The sequence below is a fragment of the Bombina bombina genome, chromosome 1, assembly GCF_027579735.1.
Source record: "Bombina bombina isolate aBomBom1 chromosome 1, aBomBom1.pri, whole genome shotgun sequence".
NCBI classification, from domain to species: Eukaryota; Metazoa; Chordata; class Amphibia; order Anura; family Bombinatoridae; genus Bombina; species Bombina bombina.
The window spans coordinates 689,776,172-689,798,443 of NC_069499.1; the positions used below are offsets into that span (position 1 = coordinate 689,776,172).

Sequence of the window (22,272 nt, forward strand, 5' to 3'; positions counted from 1 at the left end):
TACCTAGTTAAAATAAATACAAAGTTGCCTGTAAAATAAATATAAATCCTAAAATAGCTACAATATAATTATTCGTTATATTGTAGCTATATTAGGGTTTATTTTACAGGTATTTAGTTTTAATAGTAGTTAATAAGATTTAATTTATTTAGTTAGATTAAAATTATATTTAACTTAGGGGGGTGTTAGGGTTAGATTTAGCTTTAGGGGTTAATACATTTATTAGAGTTGCGGCGAGGTCCGGTCGGCAGATTAGGGGTTAATAAGTGTAGTTGGGTAGCGGCGACGTGGGGGGGGGGGGGCAGATTAGGGGTTAATAAATATTATGTAGGTGTCTGCGATGTTAGGGGCAGCAGATTAGGATTTCATAGGGATAATGTAGGTGGCGGCGGTGTGCGGTCGGCAGATTAGGGGTTCAAAATATTTATTATAGTGGCGGCGATGTGGGGGGCCTCGGTTTAGGGGTACATAGGTAGTTTATGGGTGTTAGTGTACTTTAGAGCACAGTAGTTAAGAGCTTTATAAACCGGCGTTAGCCCAGAAAGCTCTTAACTACTGACTTTTTTCTGCAGCTGGAGTCTTGTCGGTAGAGGGTCTACCGCTCACTTTAGCCAAGACTCTAAATACCAGCGTTAGGCAGATCCCATTGAAAAGATAGGATACGCAATTGGCGTAGGGATCTGCGGTATGGAAAAGTCGCGGCTTGAAAGTGAGCGTTAGACCCATTCCTGCCTGACTCTAAATACCAGCGGCCGGCCAAAACCAGCGTTAGGACCCCTTAACGCTGCTTTTGACGGCTAACGCAGAACTCTAAATCTAGGCGTAAGTTTCTTAAAATATATATATTTTGTTTAGCCAAATTAGTTAAACATGGATGTTTGTTTAAGAAAATAACATATGCTGTAAAAAAAAAAAAAAAAAAAATAGCCTTTCAACTTTTATGGGTTATGTCTGCAATCAGACAGCTGTAGAAACCTAGGAAACTAAGATACATTAAATAAAGTACACATTTTTGGAAAGTATACCCCTTGGCGCATCAAATGAGTGGCTACATATATTGCTAGCACAAAAATAGACAATGTAATAATAAGTGAAATATGGCTCTTTTGCTTAAAAACAATAATACTAAGCATGCAACTCATTCCATTAATTGCTGTGCACCCCAAATTCATGCTAGATATACTTGTAGCCCCTCATTTGATGCACCAAGGGTTGTACTTTCTGCAAATGTGTGCTTTGTGTCCCCATTTTAATTTCTCAGGAGGCTAGAACTGATTAATTGCTGAAAACAGTACAGTATATTCTAACATGCTGTTTTTGATAATTTATCAAATTTACATGCCTGCAATAAAACTGGAAAAAAACAGTGAAATGTTCTTAATTTCTGCTTATTTCAGACAGGTTACCTAATACAAATATTTATCCACACAGGTTTTGATGATAGAGCTTAGAAAAATAAAATTACATACTTTTATTGAGTCAGGAGTAAAAAAAAAAAACAACTAAATTTATGCCAGATAAATTCCTTTCTTTCCTGGCAGGGAGAGGCCACGACTTCATTCCTTACTGTTGGGAAATACAACACCTGGCCACCAGGAGGAGGCAAAGACACCTCAGCCAAAGGCTTAAATATCCCTCCCACTTCCCCTATTCCCCCAGTCATTCGGTCGAGGGAACGAGGAAAAGTAGGAGAAACATCAGGGTATAAAGGTGCCAGAAGAAAACCATGAAGGGAGCCACCCAAACAAAGAATAAACTTAGGGACGGGGTTGTGGACTCTCCCTGCCAGGAAAAAAAGGAATTTATCTAGTAAGCATAAATTTTGTTTTCTTTCCATAAGGCAGGGAGAGTCCACAACTTCATTCCTTACTGTTGGGAAAACAAATACCCAAGTTCCAGAGGACACTGAAGGAATAACGAGAGAGGGAACGAAAAAGAGGCGGACCCTAATCTGAACGCACCACAGCCTGCAAAACCTCTCTCCAGAAAGCTGCTTCAGCCGAAGCAAACACATCAAACTTGTAAAATTTAGAAAAAGTATGTAAGGAGGACCATGTAGCCACCTTACAAATCTGATCCATTGAGGCTTTGTTCTTAAAAGGCCAGGAAGAAGCTACTGCTCTAGTGGAATGAGCCATAATCCTCTCAGGAGGCTGTTGTCCAGCTGTCTCATAAACTAGGCGGATGACACTCCTCAACCTAAAAGACAGGGAAGACGTAGTGTCCTTCTGACCCCTACGTTTACTCGAATAGATGACAAAGATGAAGATTGTTTGAACTCCTTAGTAGCCTGAAGGTAGAACTTTAAGGCACGAACCACATCTAGATTGTGAAGCAAACGTTCCTTCACCGAAGAAGGATTGGGACACAAGAAAGGAACAACAATCTCTTGATTAATGTTGCGATCTGACACCACCTTAGGAAGGAAACCTAATCTAGTACGTAAAAACGCCATATCGGCATGAAAAACAAAGAAAGGGGGGTCATAATGCAAGGCAGAAATCTCAGACTCTGCGAGCAGAGGCAATAGCCAAGAGAAACAAAACCTTCCAAGATAACAGTTTAATGTCAACATTATGCATGGGCTCAAACGACGCCTGCTGCAACACACAAAAAACAAGATTGAGACTCAATGGCGGAGCCATCTTTCTAAACACAGGTCTGATCCTAGTCAGGGCCTTAACAAAAGGATTGCACATCCGGAAGCTTAGCTAATCTCTTGTGCAGCAACACCGACAGGGCCGATATCTGTCCCTTCAGGGAACTAGCAGATAGACCCTTCTCCAGTCCATCATGGAGAAAAGATAAAAATTCTGACAACTTTAACCATTTGCCAAGAAAAACGCCGCTCCTCACACCAGTGTAGGGAAGTCTGCCACACCTTATGGCAGATGCGTTGAGTAACTGGCTTACAAGCTTGAATCCAAGTGTTGATGACACTCTCAGAGAAACCTCTACTGGCTAAGACTGTGAGGCCCATTTTTCATGCTCCGAATGGAGCTTGAGGGCCGTGTTTCTGGCAAGTCTTCAGCTCTGAGCAGGCGGACAGAAACCACCACAATTCAACCCGATCGAGTACGAACGTTGATTGACACCTCCCTGCTGGCGGCCGATTGGCCACGAGTCTGCAGGGGCCGGTGTTGCACCAGGAGCTCTTGTGAGCTGCTAGTGCAATGCTGAATACGGAGAGCGTATTGCTCTCCGCATTCAGGGATGTCTGTCGGACCTGATCCGCACTGTCGGATCAGGTCCGACAAACATTTGATAATTCGGCCTCTAAGCATTCAATCTCCATGCAGTCAGCCTCAGAGAATCTAGATTTTGAAGAAGGAAAGGACTTGTATATGCAGGTCTCTGCGACAAGGTAACCTCCACGGAGGAGATGAGGACATCGCCGCGAACCAAGCCCTTTGCGGCCAGGATGGAGAAATTAGAATCACCTATGCTTGTTCCTGTTTGATGCGGGCCACCACCCGAGGGAGAAGAGGTAATGGAGGAAATAGATATGAGTCTGAACCTCCATGGAACCGCTAGGGCATCTATTAGAACAGCTTGAGGATCCCTCGATCTCGACCCGTACTTGGATAGTTTGGCATTGAGCTGGGAGGCCATGAGGTCTATCTTCGGCATCCCCCATCTGCTGCATATCTCTGCAAAGACCTCGGGATGGAGAGACCATTTCCCCTGGGTGAAAGGATTGCCTGCTGAGGAAATCTGCTTCCCAGTTGTCCACACCCGGGATGTGGATTGCTGACAGCGTACAGTTGTGGGCCTCCGCCCTTTCTAGGATTTGAGATACTCCTCTCATCGCTAAGAAACTTCTCGTTCCTCCCTAATGGTTGATGTAGGCTACCAAAGTTATTTTGTCTGATTGGAATCTGATAAACTGGGACGAACCCAGTAGGGGCCAAGCCTTCAGAGCATTGAAGATTGCCCGGAGTTCCAAGATATTGATCGGAAGAGTGGACTCCTCCTTTTTTTTTCTTGCTTTTTTTTTTGTTAAAAAAAAAAAAAAAAAAAAAAAAAGGGCAGGGGTACATAGTTACCTTCGTTAATACCTTACAAACTTAAACAACAAGTGCATTTTAATTCACGCTACAATATTTACAGTTTCATCCTGTCAATTAGCTTTCTCTTTGTATCACTACAAAAAAATAAATAAAAAAAATAAAAAATAAAAAAAAATATAAAATAAATAAATCAATAATGGGATTTCCCTCCCCTCTCTCACTCTTCCTCCCCTCTCCCACCCCCCCGTCAGAACCCCACAATGAGTTCTTAGATTTATTTATAATTGGGATAAACATGAAGTTGGCTCTTTTTATCCCTTTCCTCCTCTGTCCTCATCAAAAATCAGTACCACTCGGTTGGAAACACATTTGACAAGATCAAAGTCTCAAAAGATTCTGTTCTACGGAAATGAAGAATGAGGGAAAATTGAATAGCCTGCGGATAAGATAACTCTTAACCATTTCAGGAAGAAATCTTTGATCTTTTTTTCTTCTAGAGGGGATATATTCATTTGTTCAAAAATTATCTGAGCATATATAGAGTTTATGAAACAGGCCAATGTAGGGGCTTTTTTATTCTTCCAATTTTTTTATATTAGTTTACAACCGAGCATAATTACAGCATTAATAAGATTAACATTAGGTATGTTCTCCTCTGTAATGTAGAGGAAAAAAATATGTTTCGCTTGAATTTTTAATCTAAAATCTAATACCTTGTTGAGCCAAAATTCTACTTTGCTCCAAAACTGAGTTATTTTAGGGCAGTTCCAGAAACAGTGATTTATGTCTGCATGTGGGTTATTACATCTTGGACACTTGTCTACAGAGTCCGTATACCATTTAGATATTTTCCAGGGTGTAAGGTAGGCATTATTAAGTAGTTTTACATGCGATTCTTTCCAGACTGTAGAGATAATCGCTCCCTGCACCCATTTAAAACTTGCAGTCAGTGTTTCTGGTGCGATGTCCTTATAGTAAAAATGCCATTTCTGAACTAGGTTATCCCTTAGTAGTTGTCCCTGCTTTGCCAACATAATTTTATATAATAGGGCTATGCTATGTTTGCCTGACTTATAGCTCGTTATATATTTTTCAATTTCCCCCCATCCAACCTTATCTGAATTTGATTTTTTTATTCCCGTTATAAAGTGTCTAACCTGCAGGTAAGCAAAAAAATTCTTATTAGGAAGACAAAATTCTCCAGCAATGTCCTCAAAGGTTCTTATTTGGAACGCATTATTTAGAAATTGATGTACATAAAGCAGACCTTTTTGCATCCAATTCTTATAAATTTCATAGGATAGACGAGGGATAAATTTTGGGTTACCTCGTATCGGAAGAAATGGGGAGATCTCAAAATTAACTTTAAACATTATATTGAGTTTTTGCCATGCTTCGATAGTATTAGATAGTGTCTTTATATTTTTAATATGTCTTGGTAATTGTGATATCGGACAGTGTAACAGGGCTTTCAGTGAAAGTGTTCCTCCATCAATAGGAGTGTGAGGTGGTTGGCTTCCGTTATCCAGTCGACTGCAAAACGGGCTAAAGTAGCAATATTGTATTTTTTAATATCTGGAAAAGATAGACCTCCTTCTTCAAGTCTAGGTGTTAATTTTGCTATAAATAGCATATGTCTTTTATTATTCCATAGGAATTTGGCACACTCTCTATTAAAACTTTTATTATCTTGACTCAATATAAACAATGAGATATTTTGCATAATATACATCAATTGTGGAAATAAAATGTTTTTAATGATCATTACTTTAGCAGAAAGGGAGATGGGGAAGGTACACCATTGTTGCATTTTCTCTGTTGCTTTTTAAAAAAAAGCAGCATAATTTAATCTGTACCATTGTTTTGGATCAGCATGAAAATATATTCCTAGATATTTAATACTAGGGGACTCTAGAAAGGGGTGTTCTTGTAGGCTGTTTTTATGTATCCATAAGATTTCAGATTTATTAGCATTAATTTTATAGCCCGAAAAGGAACTAAACATGTCAATGATATTTAAAGCCTGAGGTATATTTTTCTTTGTATTTAACAAATAGTAGCAAATCATCTGCATACAAGGTTAATACTAATTTTTGTTCCACAAATCTAATACCTTGTAGCTCTTCGTGTAGCATTATGGCAAGTGGTTCTATGGCGACATTAAATAATAGCGGGGAGAGTGGGCATCCCTGCCTCGACCCCCTATGAAATGTTAAATTTGCAGTGTAGCTACCATTTATTAATATGTTAGACCTTGGATGATCGTATATAATTTTAATAAATTGAAGAAAATGCCCTGAAAAGCCAAATTGACTTAATGCCAAGAACAGATGATCCCAAATTACGGCGTTGAACGCCTTTTCAGCGTTGATTGTAATTAAAGCGAAATCCTGCTTAATTGTTGTCTTTTCACAAAGTTTATTCCAAAAGAATTCTAGTACTAAAGCTACCTTCCGTATATTTTTGGTTGACGATCTTCGATACATAAAGCCCGACTGATCAGGGTGTATGATGGGGTCTCGACATAATTTCAATCGATTGGCAATAATATGAGTTAATAGCTTATAGTCTGCATTAAGCAGTGAGATAGGTCTGTATGACCTAGGATCTAGTGGGCATTTCCCTTTTTTCAATATCAGTGATATAATAGACTCAGAAATATTTTGACATGTTTTGACCCTCAATAAAGTAACCATTTAACAGTTGTACTAAGACATCTACTATCTCTATTTTAAGTATTTTGTACATTTCAGCAGGTATCTGATCCGGACCAGGGGCTTTGTTAGGCTTAGCATTATTTATGGCTTCTAATACTTCCTCCCTAGTTATTGGCCTATTTAGCTCATTAAAGGGACACTGAACCCAATTTTTTTCTTTTGTAAGTCAGAAAGAGCATGCAATTTTAAGCAAATTTCTAATTTACTCCTATTATCATTTTTTCTTCGTTCTCTTGCTATCATTATTTGAAAAAGAAGGCATCTAAGCTTTTTTTTGGTTTCAGTACTCTGGACAGCACTTTTTTATTGGTGAATGAATTTATCCTCCAATCAGCAAGGACAACCCAGGTTGTTCACCAAAAATGGGCCGGCATCTAAACTTAAATTCTTGCATTTCAAATAAAGATACCAAGAGAATGAAGAAAATTTGATAATAGGAGTAAATTAGAAAGTTGCTTAAAATTTCATGCTCTATCTGAATCACAAAAGAAAATTTTTGGGTACAGTGTCCCTTTAACCGTTTCTTGTGTTAGCTTAGGGAGCGTGATTTTATGCCAAAAGTTGTTCATTTTATCAATATTGATTTCTTTAGCCGAATATAGCTTTTGATAATATTCTAGGAAAACGCTTTTAATTTTAGACTGATCAGTGACTGTCTGTCCCATAATTAATAGCTTCTATTACATTAGTCTTTTTCCTAGCTTTGTCCAGTCTGGATAAGAATTTAGCTGACTTCCCGTTTTGGCCTTTATATTTAGCACTTATATTTAATTCTTCCCAGGCGACCTTATGTTTAATTAAAATATCCCTTTCTGTTTTAGCCACTTTATATTTATCTCTTAGTCTCCTAGAAGGATTGTTTATATATTTACGATATGCGTTCTGAACTTGTTTGGGTAACCGAGTTTCCCTCAGCTGCAATTTCTTTTTTTTTTTAGATCATATATGCTTTGATGTCTCCTCTTAAAACAAGCCTTTGCGGCTTCCCAAAATATTTCTATTTTTTTCCTGTACATTCTATTTAAATGGGCAAATTCTCTCCATTTATGTTTTAACCAGTTACTAAATTCTAGGTTGTTGGCTAGAAATTTTGGGGAAAAAAAAGTTATTTCTTTCATTTCTCTGGAAAGGTTGTAGATATATGTCTAAATAAATAATTGCATGGTCAGAGATCAGAATATCGAATATCTTTGTTTGAATTTCTAATTTGATCAATGAGCTGGATAATAAGAAAAAGTCTATTCGAGATAGAGAACCATGGGCTTTCGAGTCACAGGTGAAGGACCTCAGATCTGGATATTGCAGACGCCAGATGTCGTGGAGTTTCAGATTTTTACATATTTGTTTAAATATTTTAGCCTTCTGATTGGAAAAGGCTGAATTTCTAGGGCTAAATTTGTCTAAGGTTTCTGTCGGTGTTAAGTTGAAATCACCCGCTAAAATTATATTTTGATCCAAAAAATTAGTTAACATGAAAACAAAACTATTCCAGAAGGTAGGGTCTGTTTTATTAGGGCCGTACACATTGCAGATCACCACCTTGAAGCCATCCACCTGTATCCCCAAGACTACCCATCTCTCATGGGGATCTTAGGTTATTTTTATGATATATGATAGTTTTTTGTTTATCAAGAAAGCTACTCCTTTTTTTCCCTTCTAGAACAGGGGGTGGCTATCACCTCCCCAACCCATTTACTTTTGAGTTTAACAACTTCCTCCTGTTTTAGATGTGTTTCTTGTAGTAAGGCTATATCAGGATTATGTTTACCCAGCTGTCTAATTATTATTTTCCTCTTGATTGAGGAGGTGATGCCACCCACGTTCCAAGAAAGCAATCTAATATTTCCCTTCATCCGTAAAATATATCATACGCAGCTTAAAAGGGAAACAGGGGGGGGGGGGGGGGGGGGGAGAGATAGAGCAGGAGGGAGAGAAGAAGAGAAAAAAAAATGTGATAACATCCAAGCTAAACATATATACAACAAAACCTTATCAACCGAAGCAAGATACAATTTTGGCCACTTTGGTGGTCTATGAATCCACTTAATAAGTAACATTCTTATCTCATTTTCATTGTACAGATTTTCCATTTTGAGAAAAAGTGTTAACATGCTACATGACAAGCTCCTTCAAATTACCTTTTATGTCTATCTCAGATCTTGTGTGAGTGTTAGCTTGTGTTTTTTTAAATAAACTTTGGCTTCTTCGACATTGTCTAATCTGACTATACCCTCCTTCTCTTCTATAATAATTTTTGCAGGATACAATAATTTTGCTAAGAAGCCTTCTTGTATCAGCTTGGTGCAGAAAGGCGCCATTTATTTCCTCCTAAAAGCAGTGTCAGTGGAATAGTCTTGGAACAGTAGTATTCTATTTTCTCCTATATGAAAGTTATCCGCTTTCCTGTATAAGCGGAGAATATTTATTTTATCTTGGAAATTTAAAATTTTTTTACCATTATTGGCCCTGCTTCTAGGGGTCCCAGTCTATGCGCCCTTTCTACCAATAGTGGTGGCTGGGAATGTTCTGCACCTAGGGCTTGGGGAAGTGTTGTAGTAGCAAAATATAGCAAGTCTTTAAATTGGTCTGACTCAGGGACACCTATGATTTTTAAGTTATTCCGCCTTGAGCGGTCTTCAAGGTCATCTATCCTAGCAGTCAAAGTCGTGTTTTTCTTCTCTAATTCTAGAATTTTTTGAGACTGGTTATTAGATATATCTTCCACTGCTGAAATTCTGTCTTCTGCTTCTGTAAGTCTATTGGCAAATAATTTTAGCTCTGACGATAAACTGGATATTTGGGTTTTAAGACATTCAAATTGGGGTAAAAAAATATCGCTAAGTTGGGTGATTAATGGTTGCAAATCTGTCTTCAGATTTAGTCCTTCGTTAGTGTTTTCAGTCATTATGTCGGATGTGCGTGGCCTTCTATCCTTAATTTTGGGAGGCATGGTCTCTGGAGATGTGCTGTGTGGGAGGAGAAATATTTCCATAAATTTCTCGTGTTAGTGAGGGAGGGAGAAGCAAACAAAGAGGAGAAAAAAGAAAGGGGCTGAGGGAGAAAGGACAGAATCGTGTTTTTAGAGGGGATAAACCCCACATGAAGAAATATATGTAGTATGGCGTGTCAAAAAAAAGAAATAAAGATAGTGGACAGTGATCTAAGTGAATTAAGTGACTGTGCCTATGAATAGTTATATATACACATCCAAATCATGCATATGCTCCCTATACAATTTCACGAATAATCCTCAACATTTTATATCAAGCAGAAAAAAGCTCTAAATCATAAAGAGATATATAAACAGTGGCGGAAATAAGATAACAACAAGCCAAACCGCAACTTGTATACACCTCAGGTTTGAGTTATTCAAATCTATATAGACTCATTTATTTCCTGCTCAGCTTTTTTAGATCAAGACAATAGCAGTTTAGATCAGGACAATAGCAGTTTTTGCCATAGGGATACTGGCTATTGCAATCAATGTAACTCCAGGTATGCCCTTTCTATCTCCTTAACCACTACGTTGAGAAGATATTTTATTATGTATCCTTTAAATACAAATAGCACCGTTATCCTCAAGCTTGTATGGAGACCTACATAGCACTAATACAGAGCTGCATCTACCATGCTACAATACTATATCCTTAAATTAGTACTGCATAGACCTCTGCTTTATATTATTGCTTACAGTAGTTGGATGCAGGAATTTCGCTAGATATGAGCAGTTTAATACGTAACCTTGCAACCATAACTCAACAAATAAGTATGTAAGATAAAATCACGCTACAATCCCTTATTTGAACATCAATATTCTGGTGCAAGCAGCAAACTGTAAAACAAGGAGATGTATATGTTGCAAAAAAGCCAGGCAGCAACTAGTAAAGTCCTTAACTATAGATTGCAACAATTTATATAGACCCATATATTTCCTGCTCAGCAGTTATAGTTTCAATGGTAACAGTTTACAAATGGAAAGTGTTAATTAATACAGTCAAAGCAGATCCCTGTGTGCTCTTTAAGTCTGCCCCAAATCAATGAGTCATTTGAAGGGATATATAGTGGTATAAAGGCGTCTTCACAGTCAGAAGCACTGAGGTATAATCAATTATCACCCAAAAAGGAGTAAATAGAAAAAAAAAAGTACTTGCACGCTTGAAATTTCTGTAGCAGGTTGGTGACACTTCTTTTAATACAGTGATGTCACGTCAAGAATCCATAGCCCTGACCGGCTTAGGGATTTATGTTAGATGTGCTGAGAGCTGTACGACAGGCAGCTTGCTTCATCCAGGGAATGATCCGATAACCCCACACTTGTAAGGGAAAAGCCTCTGACACCCAGTGGTACTGTAGCCTCAAGCCACTTGCTTGTTCGTAATATCCTGGAATCCTTCGGGTTTCCTATTCCCCCAGCGGTAGCAGTGTGGTGAGCCGGGATACCTCTGCTCTCGTTCGGTTCTGCTGCCGCCTCACTCTCAGCGAAAGGGAATCTCTAGCCTTTAACACAGGATAGTATGTAGGTAGTTCCTACACCCCGGCGTGCTTGCTCTCTCTGCAATAGTATCGTCACACTTAGCAGTGGGCTACCTCCAAGATGGTCTGGTTCTCTGCAAGGTAAGTCAGCGGATCTCGAAGTTAAGGGAGTCCTCGACAATTAAGCAGTCTTACACAATAATGCTCCTTACCCCTTGCTTTAGAGAGGAGGTGAACGTCCCCTGAGTTGAGATTAGTGTGTTACACACTGAGGTTTCACTCTCCGCTCTCAGGTGGTTGGAGCTAGAGTGTAGCAAACACTTCGGCTGCGGCTCTAGCGAATGAGCGGCTTCTGGGGTGCTTCCAAGTCTGACCCTAATAGCAGTAGGGTAGTGTCCTAGGGAGTGTAGAATGTACTCCAACAACGGACCTCGTAGAGAGTTAGCTCTTGATAGAGCTCCTACAGGTAACACGTGCACATGCCTTGGGACAAGTGATCTTGACAGAGCCATTAAGAGAGCGAGTCTCGACAGGCTGTTCAGTACTATCTGTTGTGACAACTGTCTCAGCATGCATAGCTGTAAAGGTCTGAGATGGAATCTGGCAAAGTGAATAATGTCCATACAAGACACCATGAGTCACCTCCATACATTGAGCCACCAAAGCTCTCAAGGAGGCCTGGAGGGCAAGACATGCTCCTCTAGTGACGAAAGGCAAAGAATGACTGGGGGGATAGGGGAAGTTGGAGGGATATTTAAGCCTTTGGCTGGGGTGTCTTTGCCTCCTTCTGGTGGCCAGGTGTTGTATTTCCCAACAGTAAGAAAGCAAATTTGATAATAGAAGTAAATTGGAAAGTTGTTTAAAATTGTATGTTCAATCCAAATCATGAAAGAAAATTTTGGGGTTTCCTGTCCATTTAACAGACATATGTATATGATTATATGCATATATATTTATATTTAACATTTTCTGCCATTGCTGCACTACTTACCCCTTCGCTGCAAGAGGCATGAGAATGAGGCTCCCATTGGAGCCTATGGAAGCGTACTCTTGTGAGTGCAATGCTTCCAAGCAATGTGAACGCAAGCTCACGTTCGCATTGCTGTTTACTCTTAGCACCAGTGCACATTAGCGTGCGCTGGTATTACTCAGTGGAGCGCCAATATCACTTTTGTGAAAGGCTGTATAGGCTATATAAATGGATCATCTACAAAACATTTATGCAAAGGAAAATCTAGCGTATAATGTCCCTTTAAGGGAAAAGAAGGGCACAGGCTACCCTAGTCTCTTTCCTTAACTGCACATGTGCAAACAAAGTTCATGCTATATCTGAATATTAGTTTATGATTGGTTAGCAAGGGTTCCTTTGTTCTGGGGACAAAGAAATCAGTGAAACAGTGCTAAACTGGGAGCTTCTAAGTAAGTTTTTAAAAAGGTTTTACCCTGGATTTTTAGATCAGTATCGGTACATATTCTTTATAATAGTGTCTATTACATGCAGTTCTATGAAAATTGGTGTATACTGTCCCTTTAATCTTATTGCAGCATATGGAACAATCACAGGCAGCTGCGAAAAGTTAAATCTAGAAGCAGATGTAGACTGCGTGTTGGACTAATTAAAAATTAGTTGCTGCTCCAAGATATAAGATGCCTTGTATGGTCAAAATTTGCAGAAATATATGTTTAAATGTTAAAATTAGCTTGGTTAACCCTCCTAGTTTTTGGCAGTTTACACAGTTTTCGCTGATTAGTGCAAGGATAATTACTTATTTTTTACACTGGATAATCAATGCAAATCAATGGAAAAAGTCTATGGGGTGTATTTATGAAGCAGCGGATGCTGCTTATTCCTTGCGAGCCATCAGGCTCGCTGGAAATGTAAGTTAAGAAGTAGCGGTCTTAAGACCGCTGCTCCTTAACTCGTCCGCCACCTCTGAGTAGATGCGATCAGGATGATTGACACACCCTGCTAGCGGCCGATTGGCTGTGAAAGTGCAGGGGGGTGGCATTGCACAAGCATTTCACCAGAAATGCTTGTGCCATGTTAAATGCCGACAGCATACGCTGTCGGCATTTAGCGAAGTCGGGCGGATATGATCCCCTACAGCGGATCACGTCAGTCCGACATTTGCTAAATCTACCCCTATGTGTTGTCTGGAATGCATTTGTTTCATACATCTTCCACCAGTTATTCACCTGCAATTACTGGACACATGCAAGATGGGTGTGTCTGTGAAAAACACAGATGTTCTATGTCTACAAAATATTTGAAATGATTCTCTCACTCACCTCTGTGGTCTATAAACACATAGCCATCAAAGCGATCCCTAAATAAAACTATATCATCTTGACTTTTAAAGTTGATGTACGCCCTTGAAAACAGGTGAGGGAATAAACTGTAAAAAAAAATATAAAATGTAAAGTATACAGAACAAAACAAAAACAAACAAAAAAAGATCTTTACAGTATACACAAAACATTTAAGAAAAATAAGGGACTACCTTGAGTCATTGGAAAAAAATTCAAAATAATCATGATCTGGTAAAGGTTGAAGATGTTCTTCTAGCTGCTCCTTGGTGAGACTGGGAGGCAGACGTCGAATTATCACCTGTAAAAACAAGACAGTCAACCAATGACAAATCTATCAAAGCTTAGAAAACAACCAGAATACCGAGAACCTATATGTACATTGATTGTTTTAAACATTAAATGCAGGACATTAAACACTTTGTGATGGTAGAATAACATGATATATATATATATACATATACAGGGAGTGCAGAATTATTAGGCAAGTTGTATTTTTGAGGATTAATTTTATTATTGAACAACAACCATGTTCTCAATGAACCCAAAAAACTCATTAATATCAAAGCTAAATAGTTTTGGAAGTAGTTTTTAGTTTGTTTTTAGTTATAGCTATTTTAGGGGGATATCTGTGTGTGCAGGTGACTATTACTGTGCATAATTATTAGGCAACTTAACAAAAAACAAATATATACCCATTTCAATTATTTATTTTTACCAGTGAAACCAATATAACATCTCAACATTCACAAATATACATTTCTGACATTCAAAAACAAAACAAAAACAAATCAGTGACCAATATAGCCACCTTTCTTTGCAAGGACACTCAAAAGCCTGCCATCCATGGATTCTGTCAGTATTTTGATCTGTTCACCATCAACATTGCGTGCAGCAGCAACCACAGCCTCCCAGACACTGTTCAGAGAGGTGTACTGTTTTCCCTCCTTGTAAATCTCACATTTGATGATGGACCACAGGTTCTCAATGGGCTTCAGATCAGGTGAACAAGGAGGCCATGTCATTAGATTTTCTTCTTTTATACCCTTTCTTGCCAGCCACGCTGTGGAGTACTTGGACGCGTGTGATGGAGCATTGTCCTGCATGAAAATCATGTTTTTCTTGAAGGATGCAGACTTCTTCCTGTACCACTGAAGAAGGTGTCTTCCAGAAACTGGCAGTAGGACTGGGAGTTGAGCTTGACTCCATCCTCAACCTGAAAAGGCCCCACAAGCTCATCTTTGATGATACCAGCCCAAACCAGTACTCCACCTCCACCTTGCTGGCGTCTGAGTCGGACTGGAGCTCTCTGCCCTTTACCAATCCAGCCACGTGCCCATCCATCTGGCCCATCAAGACTCACTCTCATTTCATCAGTCCATAAAACCTTAGAAAAATCAGTCTTGAGATATTTCTTGGCCCAGTCTTGACGTTTCAGCTTGTGTGTCTTGTTCAGTGGTGGTCGTCTTTCAGCCTTTCTTACCTTGGCCATGTCTCTGAGTATTGCACACCTTGTGCTTTTGGGCACTCCAGTGATGTTGCAGCTCTGAAATATGGCCAAACTGGTGGCAAGTGGCATCTTGGCAGCTGCACGCTTGACTTTTCTCAGTTCATGAGCAGTTATTTTGCGCCTTGGTTTTTCCACACGCTTCTTGCGACCCTGTTGACTATTTTGAATGAAACGCTTGATTGTTCGATGATCACGCTTCAGAAGCTTTGCAATTTTAAGAGTGCTGCATCCCTCTGCAAGATATCTCACTATTTTTTACTTTTCTGAGCCTGTCAAGTCCTTCTTTTTACCCATTTTGCCAAAGGAAAGGAAGTTGCCTAATAATTATGCACACCTGATATAGGGTGTTGATGTCATTAGACCACACCCCTTCTCATTACAGAGATGCACATCACCTAATATGCTTAATTGGTAGTAGGCTTTCAAGCCTATACAGCTTGGAGTAAGACAACATGCATAAAGAGGATGATGTGGTCAAAATACTCATTTGCCTAATAATTCTGCACACAGTGTATATATACACACACACCGATCACGGAGCAGGACCAGCGTGGAGGATGCTCTTCATGCAGTGGCCGCACACTGAAAATTGAATGCAAGGTACCCCATTTAGGTACCTTGCATTCCTATTGGCTGAAATTTTTAAATCAGTCAATAGGATGACAGCTACTAAAATCCTATTGGCTGTTAAAATCAGCCAATAGGATTTCAGTAGCTCTCATCCTATTGGCTGATTTCAAAATTTCAGCCAATAGGAATGCAAGGTACCCCAATATAAATGGGGTAGCTTGCATTCAATCTTCAGTGTGCGGCGGCGACCGCATGAAGAGGAACCTCCACGCTGGTCCTGCATCGTGATCGCCTCCACTCCGGATGAAGATAGAAGATGCCCCTGCGCTGGATAAAGATGGAGCCGCCAGGAAGAAGAACTTCACCGCCAGACTTCAGGAACTTAATATTTCGGGGTTAGACAGTTTTGTTTTGTTTTAGATTAGGGATTCTTTTATTTTTTTTAAATCAGCAGCAAAAGAGCTAGAGATAACAATTTATGTAAGAACTTACCCGATAAATTCATTTCTTTCATAGTGGCAAAAGTCCATGAGCTAGTAAACGTATGGAATATACATTCCTACCAGGAGGGGGCAAAGTTTCTCAAACCTCAAAATGCCTATAAATACACCTCCCACCTCACTCATACCTAAGTTTAACGTGTAGCCAAGAAGTGAGGTGTAAAAGAAGAAGGAGTAAAGTGCATACAAAAAGGAGGAACTAGAAAAAATAAAGTGCTTTACACAAAAAAATCATAACCACAAAAAATAGGGTGCGTCTCAAGGACTCTTGCTACTATGAAAGAAATTAATTTATCAGGTAAGTTCTTACATAAATTATGTTTTCTTTCATGTAAGTGGCAAGAGTCCATGAGCTAGTGACGTATGGGATATAATACCAAAGATGTGGAAATCCACAAGTCACTAGAGAGGGAGGGATAAAATAACAGCTAAATCCGCTGAGAAATGAAATCCAAAAAAATAATTACGTTTTCTTTAAAAATTTAAAAAAAACTCAAATCAAAGAATCAAACTGAGACAACTGCCTGAAGAACCTTTCTACCAAAGGCTGCTTCCGAAGAAGCAAACACATCAAAATGGTAAAATCTAGTAAAAGTATGCAAAGAAGACCAAGTTGCTGCTTTGCAAATTTGATCAACTGAAGTTTCATTCTTGAAAGAAGTGGCAACTGATCTTGTAGAATGAGCAGTAATTCTCCGAGGCGGAGACTGCCCCGCCTCCAAATAAGCTTTGTGAATCAAAAAGTTTCAACCAAGATGCCAGAGAAATAGCAGAGGCTTTCTGACCTTTCCTGGAGCAAGAAAAAATAGACTAGAAGTATTTCTGAAATCTTTAGTAGCCTCAACAGAATAATATTTCAAAGCTCTTACCACATCCAAAGAATGCAAAGACATTTCAAGAGTATTCTTAGAATTAGAACACAAAGAAGGAACAACAATTTCCATATTGATGTTGTTAGAATTCACAACTTTAGGCAAAAATTTAAAAGAAGTCCGCAAAACAGCTTTATCTTGATGGAAAATCAGATAAGGAGACTCACAAGAGAGAGCAGACAATTCAGAAACTTTTCTAGCAGAAGAGATAGTCAAAAGAAATAACACTTTCTAAGAAAGTAATTGAATATCCAGAGAATGCATAGGCTCAAAAGGAGGAGCCTGTAAAATCTTCAAAACCAAATTGAGACTCCAAGGAGGAGAAATAGATTTAATAACAGGTTTGATACGAATCAAAGCCTGAACAAAACAGTGAATATCAGGAAGTTAAGCAATCTTTCTGTGAAATAAGACAGAAAGAGCAGATATTTGTCCTTCAAAGTATTTGCAGACAACCCCTTATCCAAACCATCCTGAAGAAACTAAAATTCTAGGAATTCTGAAAGAATGCCAAGAATAATTATGGAGTGGAACACCATGAAATATAGGTTTTCCAAACCCAATGATAAATGTTCCTTGAAACTGACTTACGAGCCTGTATCATAGTGCTAATCACTTAGTCAGAGAAACCACTATGTACAAAGTACATTTGAAGGCAAATTAAACGCTTAGTAGAGATTTGAGATCCTGATGGAAAAAAGGCCCTTGAGAAAGAAGGTCTGGCCTTAAAGGAAGTGGCCAAGGCTGGCAACTGGACAGCCGGACAAGATCCGCATACCAAAACCTGAGGCCATGCTGGTGCTATCAGAAACACATGAGATTGTTCCATTATGATCTTGGAGATCACCCTTGGAAGAAGAACCAGAGGCAGAAAAATATAAGCAGGTTGGTAAAACCAAGGAACTGCTAAGGCATCCCACCATCTCCGCCTGAGGATCCTTGGTCCTGGAAAGCTTTTTGTTTAGACGAGATTTATTTCTGGAAGACCCCAAATCTGTACAAGATGAAAAAACACATCTGGATGGAGAGACCACTCCCCCGGATGTAAAGTCTGACGGCTGAGATAATCTGCTTCCCAATTGTCTACACCTGGGATATGAATAACAGAAATTTGACAAGAGTTGGATTCCGCCCAAGAAAGTATCCGAGATACTTCCTTCATTGCTGAAGGACTGCAAGTCCCTCCTTGATGATTGACATATGCCACTGTTGTGATATTGTCTGTTTGAAAAGGAATGTAAAATATTGATTGGTAACCTCGCCTCTTGAGGTTTCCAAACCCCTTGTGCTGTCAGAGACCCCCAGACAGCTCCCCAACCTGTAAGACTTGCATCTGTTGTGATCACAGTCTAGGTAGGACGAACAGATGAGGCCCCTTGAACAATAAGGTGATGGTCTAACCACCAAGTCAGATAGAGCTGAATGTTGGGATTTAAGTACATCAGTTGTCATATCTGAGTATAATCCCTGCACCAAAGCTGTAGAGGCCTCATATGAAAACGTGCAAAGGCGGATCGCGTCCGATGCTGCAGTCATGAGACCTAAAACATCCATGCACATAGCCACTGAAGGGAATGATAGAGACTGAAGGTTTAGACAAGCTAAAACTAACTTAATTCGTCTCTTGTCTGTCAGAGAAAGAGTCATGGACACTGAATCTATCTGGAAACCTAAAAAGGTGACCCTTGTCTGAGGGATCAAGAAACCCTTTTGTAAATTGATCCTCCAACCATGTTTTTGAAGAAACCCCACTAGTTTCGTGTGAGATTCTACTAAAATGAAAAGGATTGAGCTAGTACCAAGATATCGTCCAAATAAGGGAACATCGCAATACCCCGCTCTCTGATTACAAATAGAAGGGCACTGAGAACCTATGAAAAGATTCTCGGAGCTGTCGCTAGGCCAAACAGAAGAGCGACAAATTGGTAATGCTTGTCTAGAAAAGAGAATCTCAGAAAACGATAGTGGAGATAAGCACCCTGTAAATCTATTGTGGACATGAAATGACCTTGCTGAACAAAAGGCAGAATAGTCCTTATAAACACCATCTTGAAAGTTGGGACTCTTACAAAACGATTTAAAAATGTTAGATCCAGAATAGGTCTGAACAAATCTTTTTTCTTTGGGACAATGAATAGATTTGAATAAAAACCCAACCCCCATTCCTGCAGAGGAACTGGAATAATCACCAATAATCTAGGTCTGAAACACATTTCTGAAAAGCCTGAGCTTTCACAAGGTTTGTTGGAACATGAGAGCGAAAGAAAGAAAGAAAGAAAGAAAGAAAGAATCTTCCCATGGGAGGTCTTATTCTGAAACTTATTCGATACCCCTGAGAAACAATATTCTGAATCCACTGATTTTGAACATAAACTGTCCAAATGTGTTGAAATAATTTGAATCTGCTAGTTTGAGGGCCGCACCTTCATGCAGTCTTAGGGGCTGGATTTGTTTTTTTATAAGGCTTGGCTTTATTCCAATTCGGAGATGGTCTCCAATTAGTCAAAGGCCTTAGGGGAAGGAGAGGTCTTTTGTTCTCTATTCTGACGAAAGGAATGGAAACGATTGGGAGCTTTAAATTTACCCTGTGATTTCTTATCTTGGGGCAGAAAAACTCCCTTTCCCCCGGTGATAGTGGAGATAATAGAATCCAATTGAGAACCAAATAAATTACTACCCTGAAATGATAAAGATGGTAATCTAGATTTAGACACCATATAAGCATTCCAAGATTCAAGCCATAAAGCTCTTCTAGTAAGAATAGCTAAATACATAGATTTAATATCAATCTTAATGACATCAAATATAGCATCACAAATTAAATGATTAGCATATTGAAGTAAAAGAACAATGCTTGAAAATTAAGGATCTGTTAACTGTTGAGCTAAACTGTCCAACCAAAAAGTTGAAACAGAAGCAACATCAGCCATAGAAATGGCAGGTCTAAGAATATAGCCAGTATGTAAATATGCTTTTCTAAGATAGGATTCAATCTTCCTATCTAAAGGATCCTTAAAGGAAGTACTATCTTCCATAGGAACAGAAGTACGTTTGGCAAGAGCAGAAATAGCCCCATCAACCTTAGGGACTTTTCCCCAAAACTCTAAATTAGCCACAGGTAAAGGATATAGCTTTTTAAACATAGAAGAAGGGTTAAAAGAAGCATCAAGTTTAGACCATTCCTTAGTAAACATGAGAGATAGCATCTGGAATAGGAAAAACTTCAGAAGTAACCTCAGAAGTTTTAAAAACAGAATTCAAACATTTGCTATTCTTGTTATCAAGAGGACTAGATTCCTCAATACCCAAAGTAAACAATACTTCCTTTAATAAAAAATGAATATATTCAATCTTAAAAAGAAAGGTTGATTTAACAATTTCAGTCTCTGAAGTAGGATCCTCTGAACAAGAGAAATCCTCAGCAGAAGAATCTTCAGTATGCTGTCGATCAATACAAACTTCAGATTTATGAGAAGTTAGGAGAGACCTTTTACGTTTATTTGAAGGCGGAATAGCAGTCATAGCCTTCTCTATGACTGCAGCAATATAATCTTTTATATCTACGGGAATATCATGTACATTAGACTGTGAAGGTTTAACAGTAGATGTATTTGTACTTATAGAAACATTATCAGCATGTAATAATTTTTCATAACAAGTGCAACATATTTGAGCTGAAGAAGCAAGATCGCTAATTTACAACATACACAATTAACTTTGGTAGAATTGTGTGCAGGCAGCATAGTTCATACAGTAACATCAGAGGCAGGATCAGTTTGAGACATCTTGCAAAATGTAACAAAAAATAAAAATAAAAATAACATTTAAACAAAATATCCAATTGCCTCAAAATAGTTTCAGGAATGGAAAAAAATGCTTATGATAAAAAAATTTATACAAAATTAAAATCAAAAGCAAGCAACCTAGCCCTCTATGAATCAAATGAGAACAGAGAGCAAAAGAGGGAGAGACTTAATATAACAAATTTTGGCGCAAATGCAGAGAAAAAAAATAAACTTTCGTCAAGAAAGTCGCAAAAAATGACACGACTCGCGTCACGGCAGATACATTCTGCGTCATCGCGAGCCTAAGCCCACTAATTTTTTTTAAAAAGAACAGACTTTAAGTTACAACTAACTGGAGCCCCAGTTAAGCCTAAAAACTCCCATAAACATAATTTCCATGCTGAAACTGTTAGACTGCAAAGGGAAATACACAGACCTGACTCATGGCAAATATATACAATATACATTTAAAACTTTATACGATAAAGTACCAAACATAGCTGAGAGTGTCTTAAAAAATGAGGCAGCAGATGAATACCTGCAACTGAGGTCCCTGGGAGGCAGCTGAGAGGCTAAAACGCTAATAAAGTACAGCTTTATTATGCACTGTATTTTAATTTGAAATAGTATTTTCTAAGCTGCCTCCCAGGGACCCGAGTGCATTTTAAACATTAGAACAAGTTAATATTTTCCCTCAGATGTGAAGACGTGGGGCTCACAGGAACTGTAGTGACAGAACAGGAAGTATTATGATCCCACAGCACCGCCTGTAATTAAAAAGCCAGTGTCGTGTCGGTGCTAAATTCCGATGGGCCACTCTCATGCTACAGTAACACCAGTCCACCAATCACCTAATAGAGACACCTCCTTCCCAGTCTATGCCCCACCGCTCCTCCCCGGGACCACCCCAGGAACACTGACTGCTCACAGGGAGAGACATGTCACATGTGCAAAATTAAGGTGTTACATTTGTAATTTATAAGAAAATCGCAATTGTGGTTTTTTTTAGGACGTTGCATCAGGATTCAGCTGGAACCTTTCCTCCCCTCCCCACTTAATATGCTAAATTGTACCTTTGTTCAATACATTTGGTCAGTTAGTGAAGACTGGCTTTAAAACTCAAGAAGGTAATAATTAACATTTACTTGGTGATCAAATGTTAGACCACCAACCTCTGTTGTAGACAAAATTCTGCACTATTTTCAGATAAGCTAACAGAATTTCAAGATATTATGAGCTAACAGACACATGTGATAACTTAACACAATGGCTCACTGAACTCTTTTGAAGCCTAATTAGTTGCAAACTTTGAGTATACCTGCTGAGCTTTGAATACACGAAGCTCAGACATACGTCTAGATGAAAATTTAGCCAATAGACACATGTTTTGCATTGTAGCTTTTAAAATTCATTTTTGAATCACAACTTGTGTTTAAATCTCAAACATTAAATATATGCCTTAGACTGTATTAAATGTCTATATATAGATTTGGGGAAATGCAATTCAGATTGTAAAGGATTAAAAAAC

General features: G+C 38.8%; 1 protein-coding gene across 2 annotated transcripts in view; it reads right to left on the reverse strand.

The window, feature by feature from the left end:
• Positions 1-22,272, reverse strand: part of UPF3B (UPF3B regulator of nonsense mediated mRNA decay) — a 186,700-nt gene that overhangs the window by 148,810 nt on the left and 15,618 nt on the right. For both annotated transcript variants that reach the window (XM_053699197.1, XM_053699196.1), the window contains exons 2-3: positions 13,702-13,808; positions 13,490-13,596 (exon numbers count right to left, since the gene is read on the reverse strand). In XM_053699197.1, the coding sequence (XP_053555172.1) occupies positions 13,490-13,596; positions 13,702-13,808 (214 nt within the window). The remainder of the gene's footprint in view (positions 1-13,489; positions 13,597-13,701; positions 13,809-22,272) is intronic.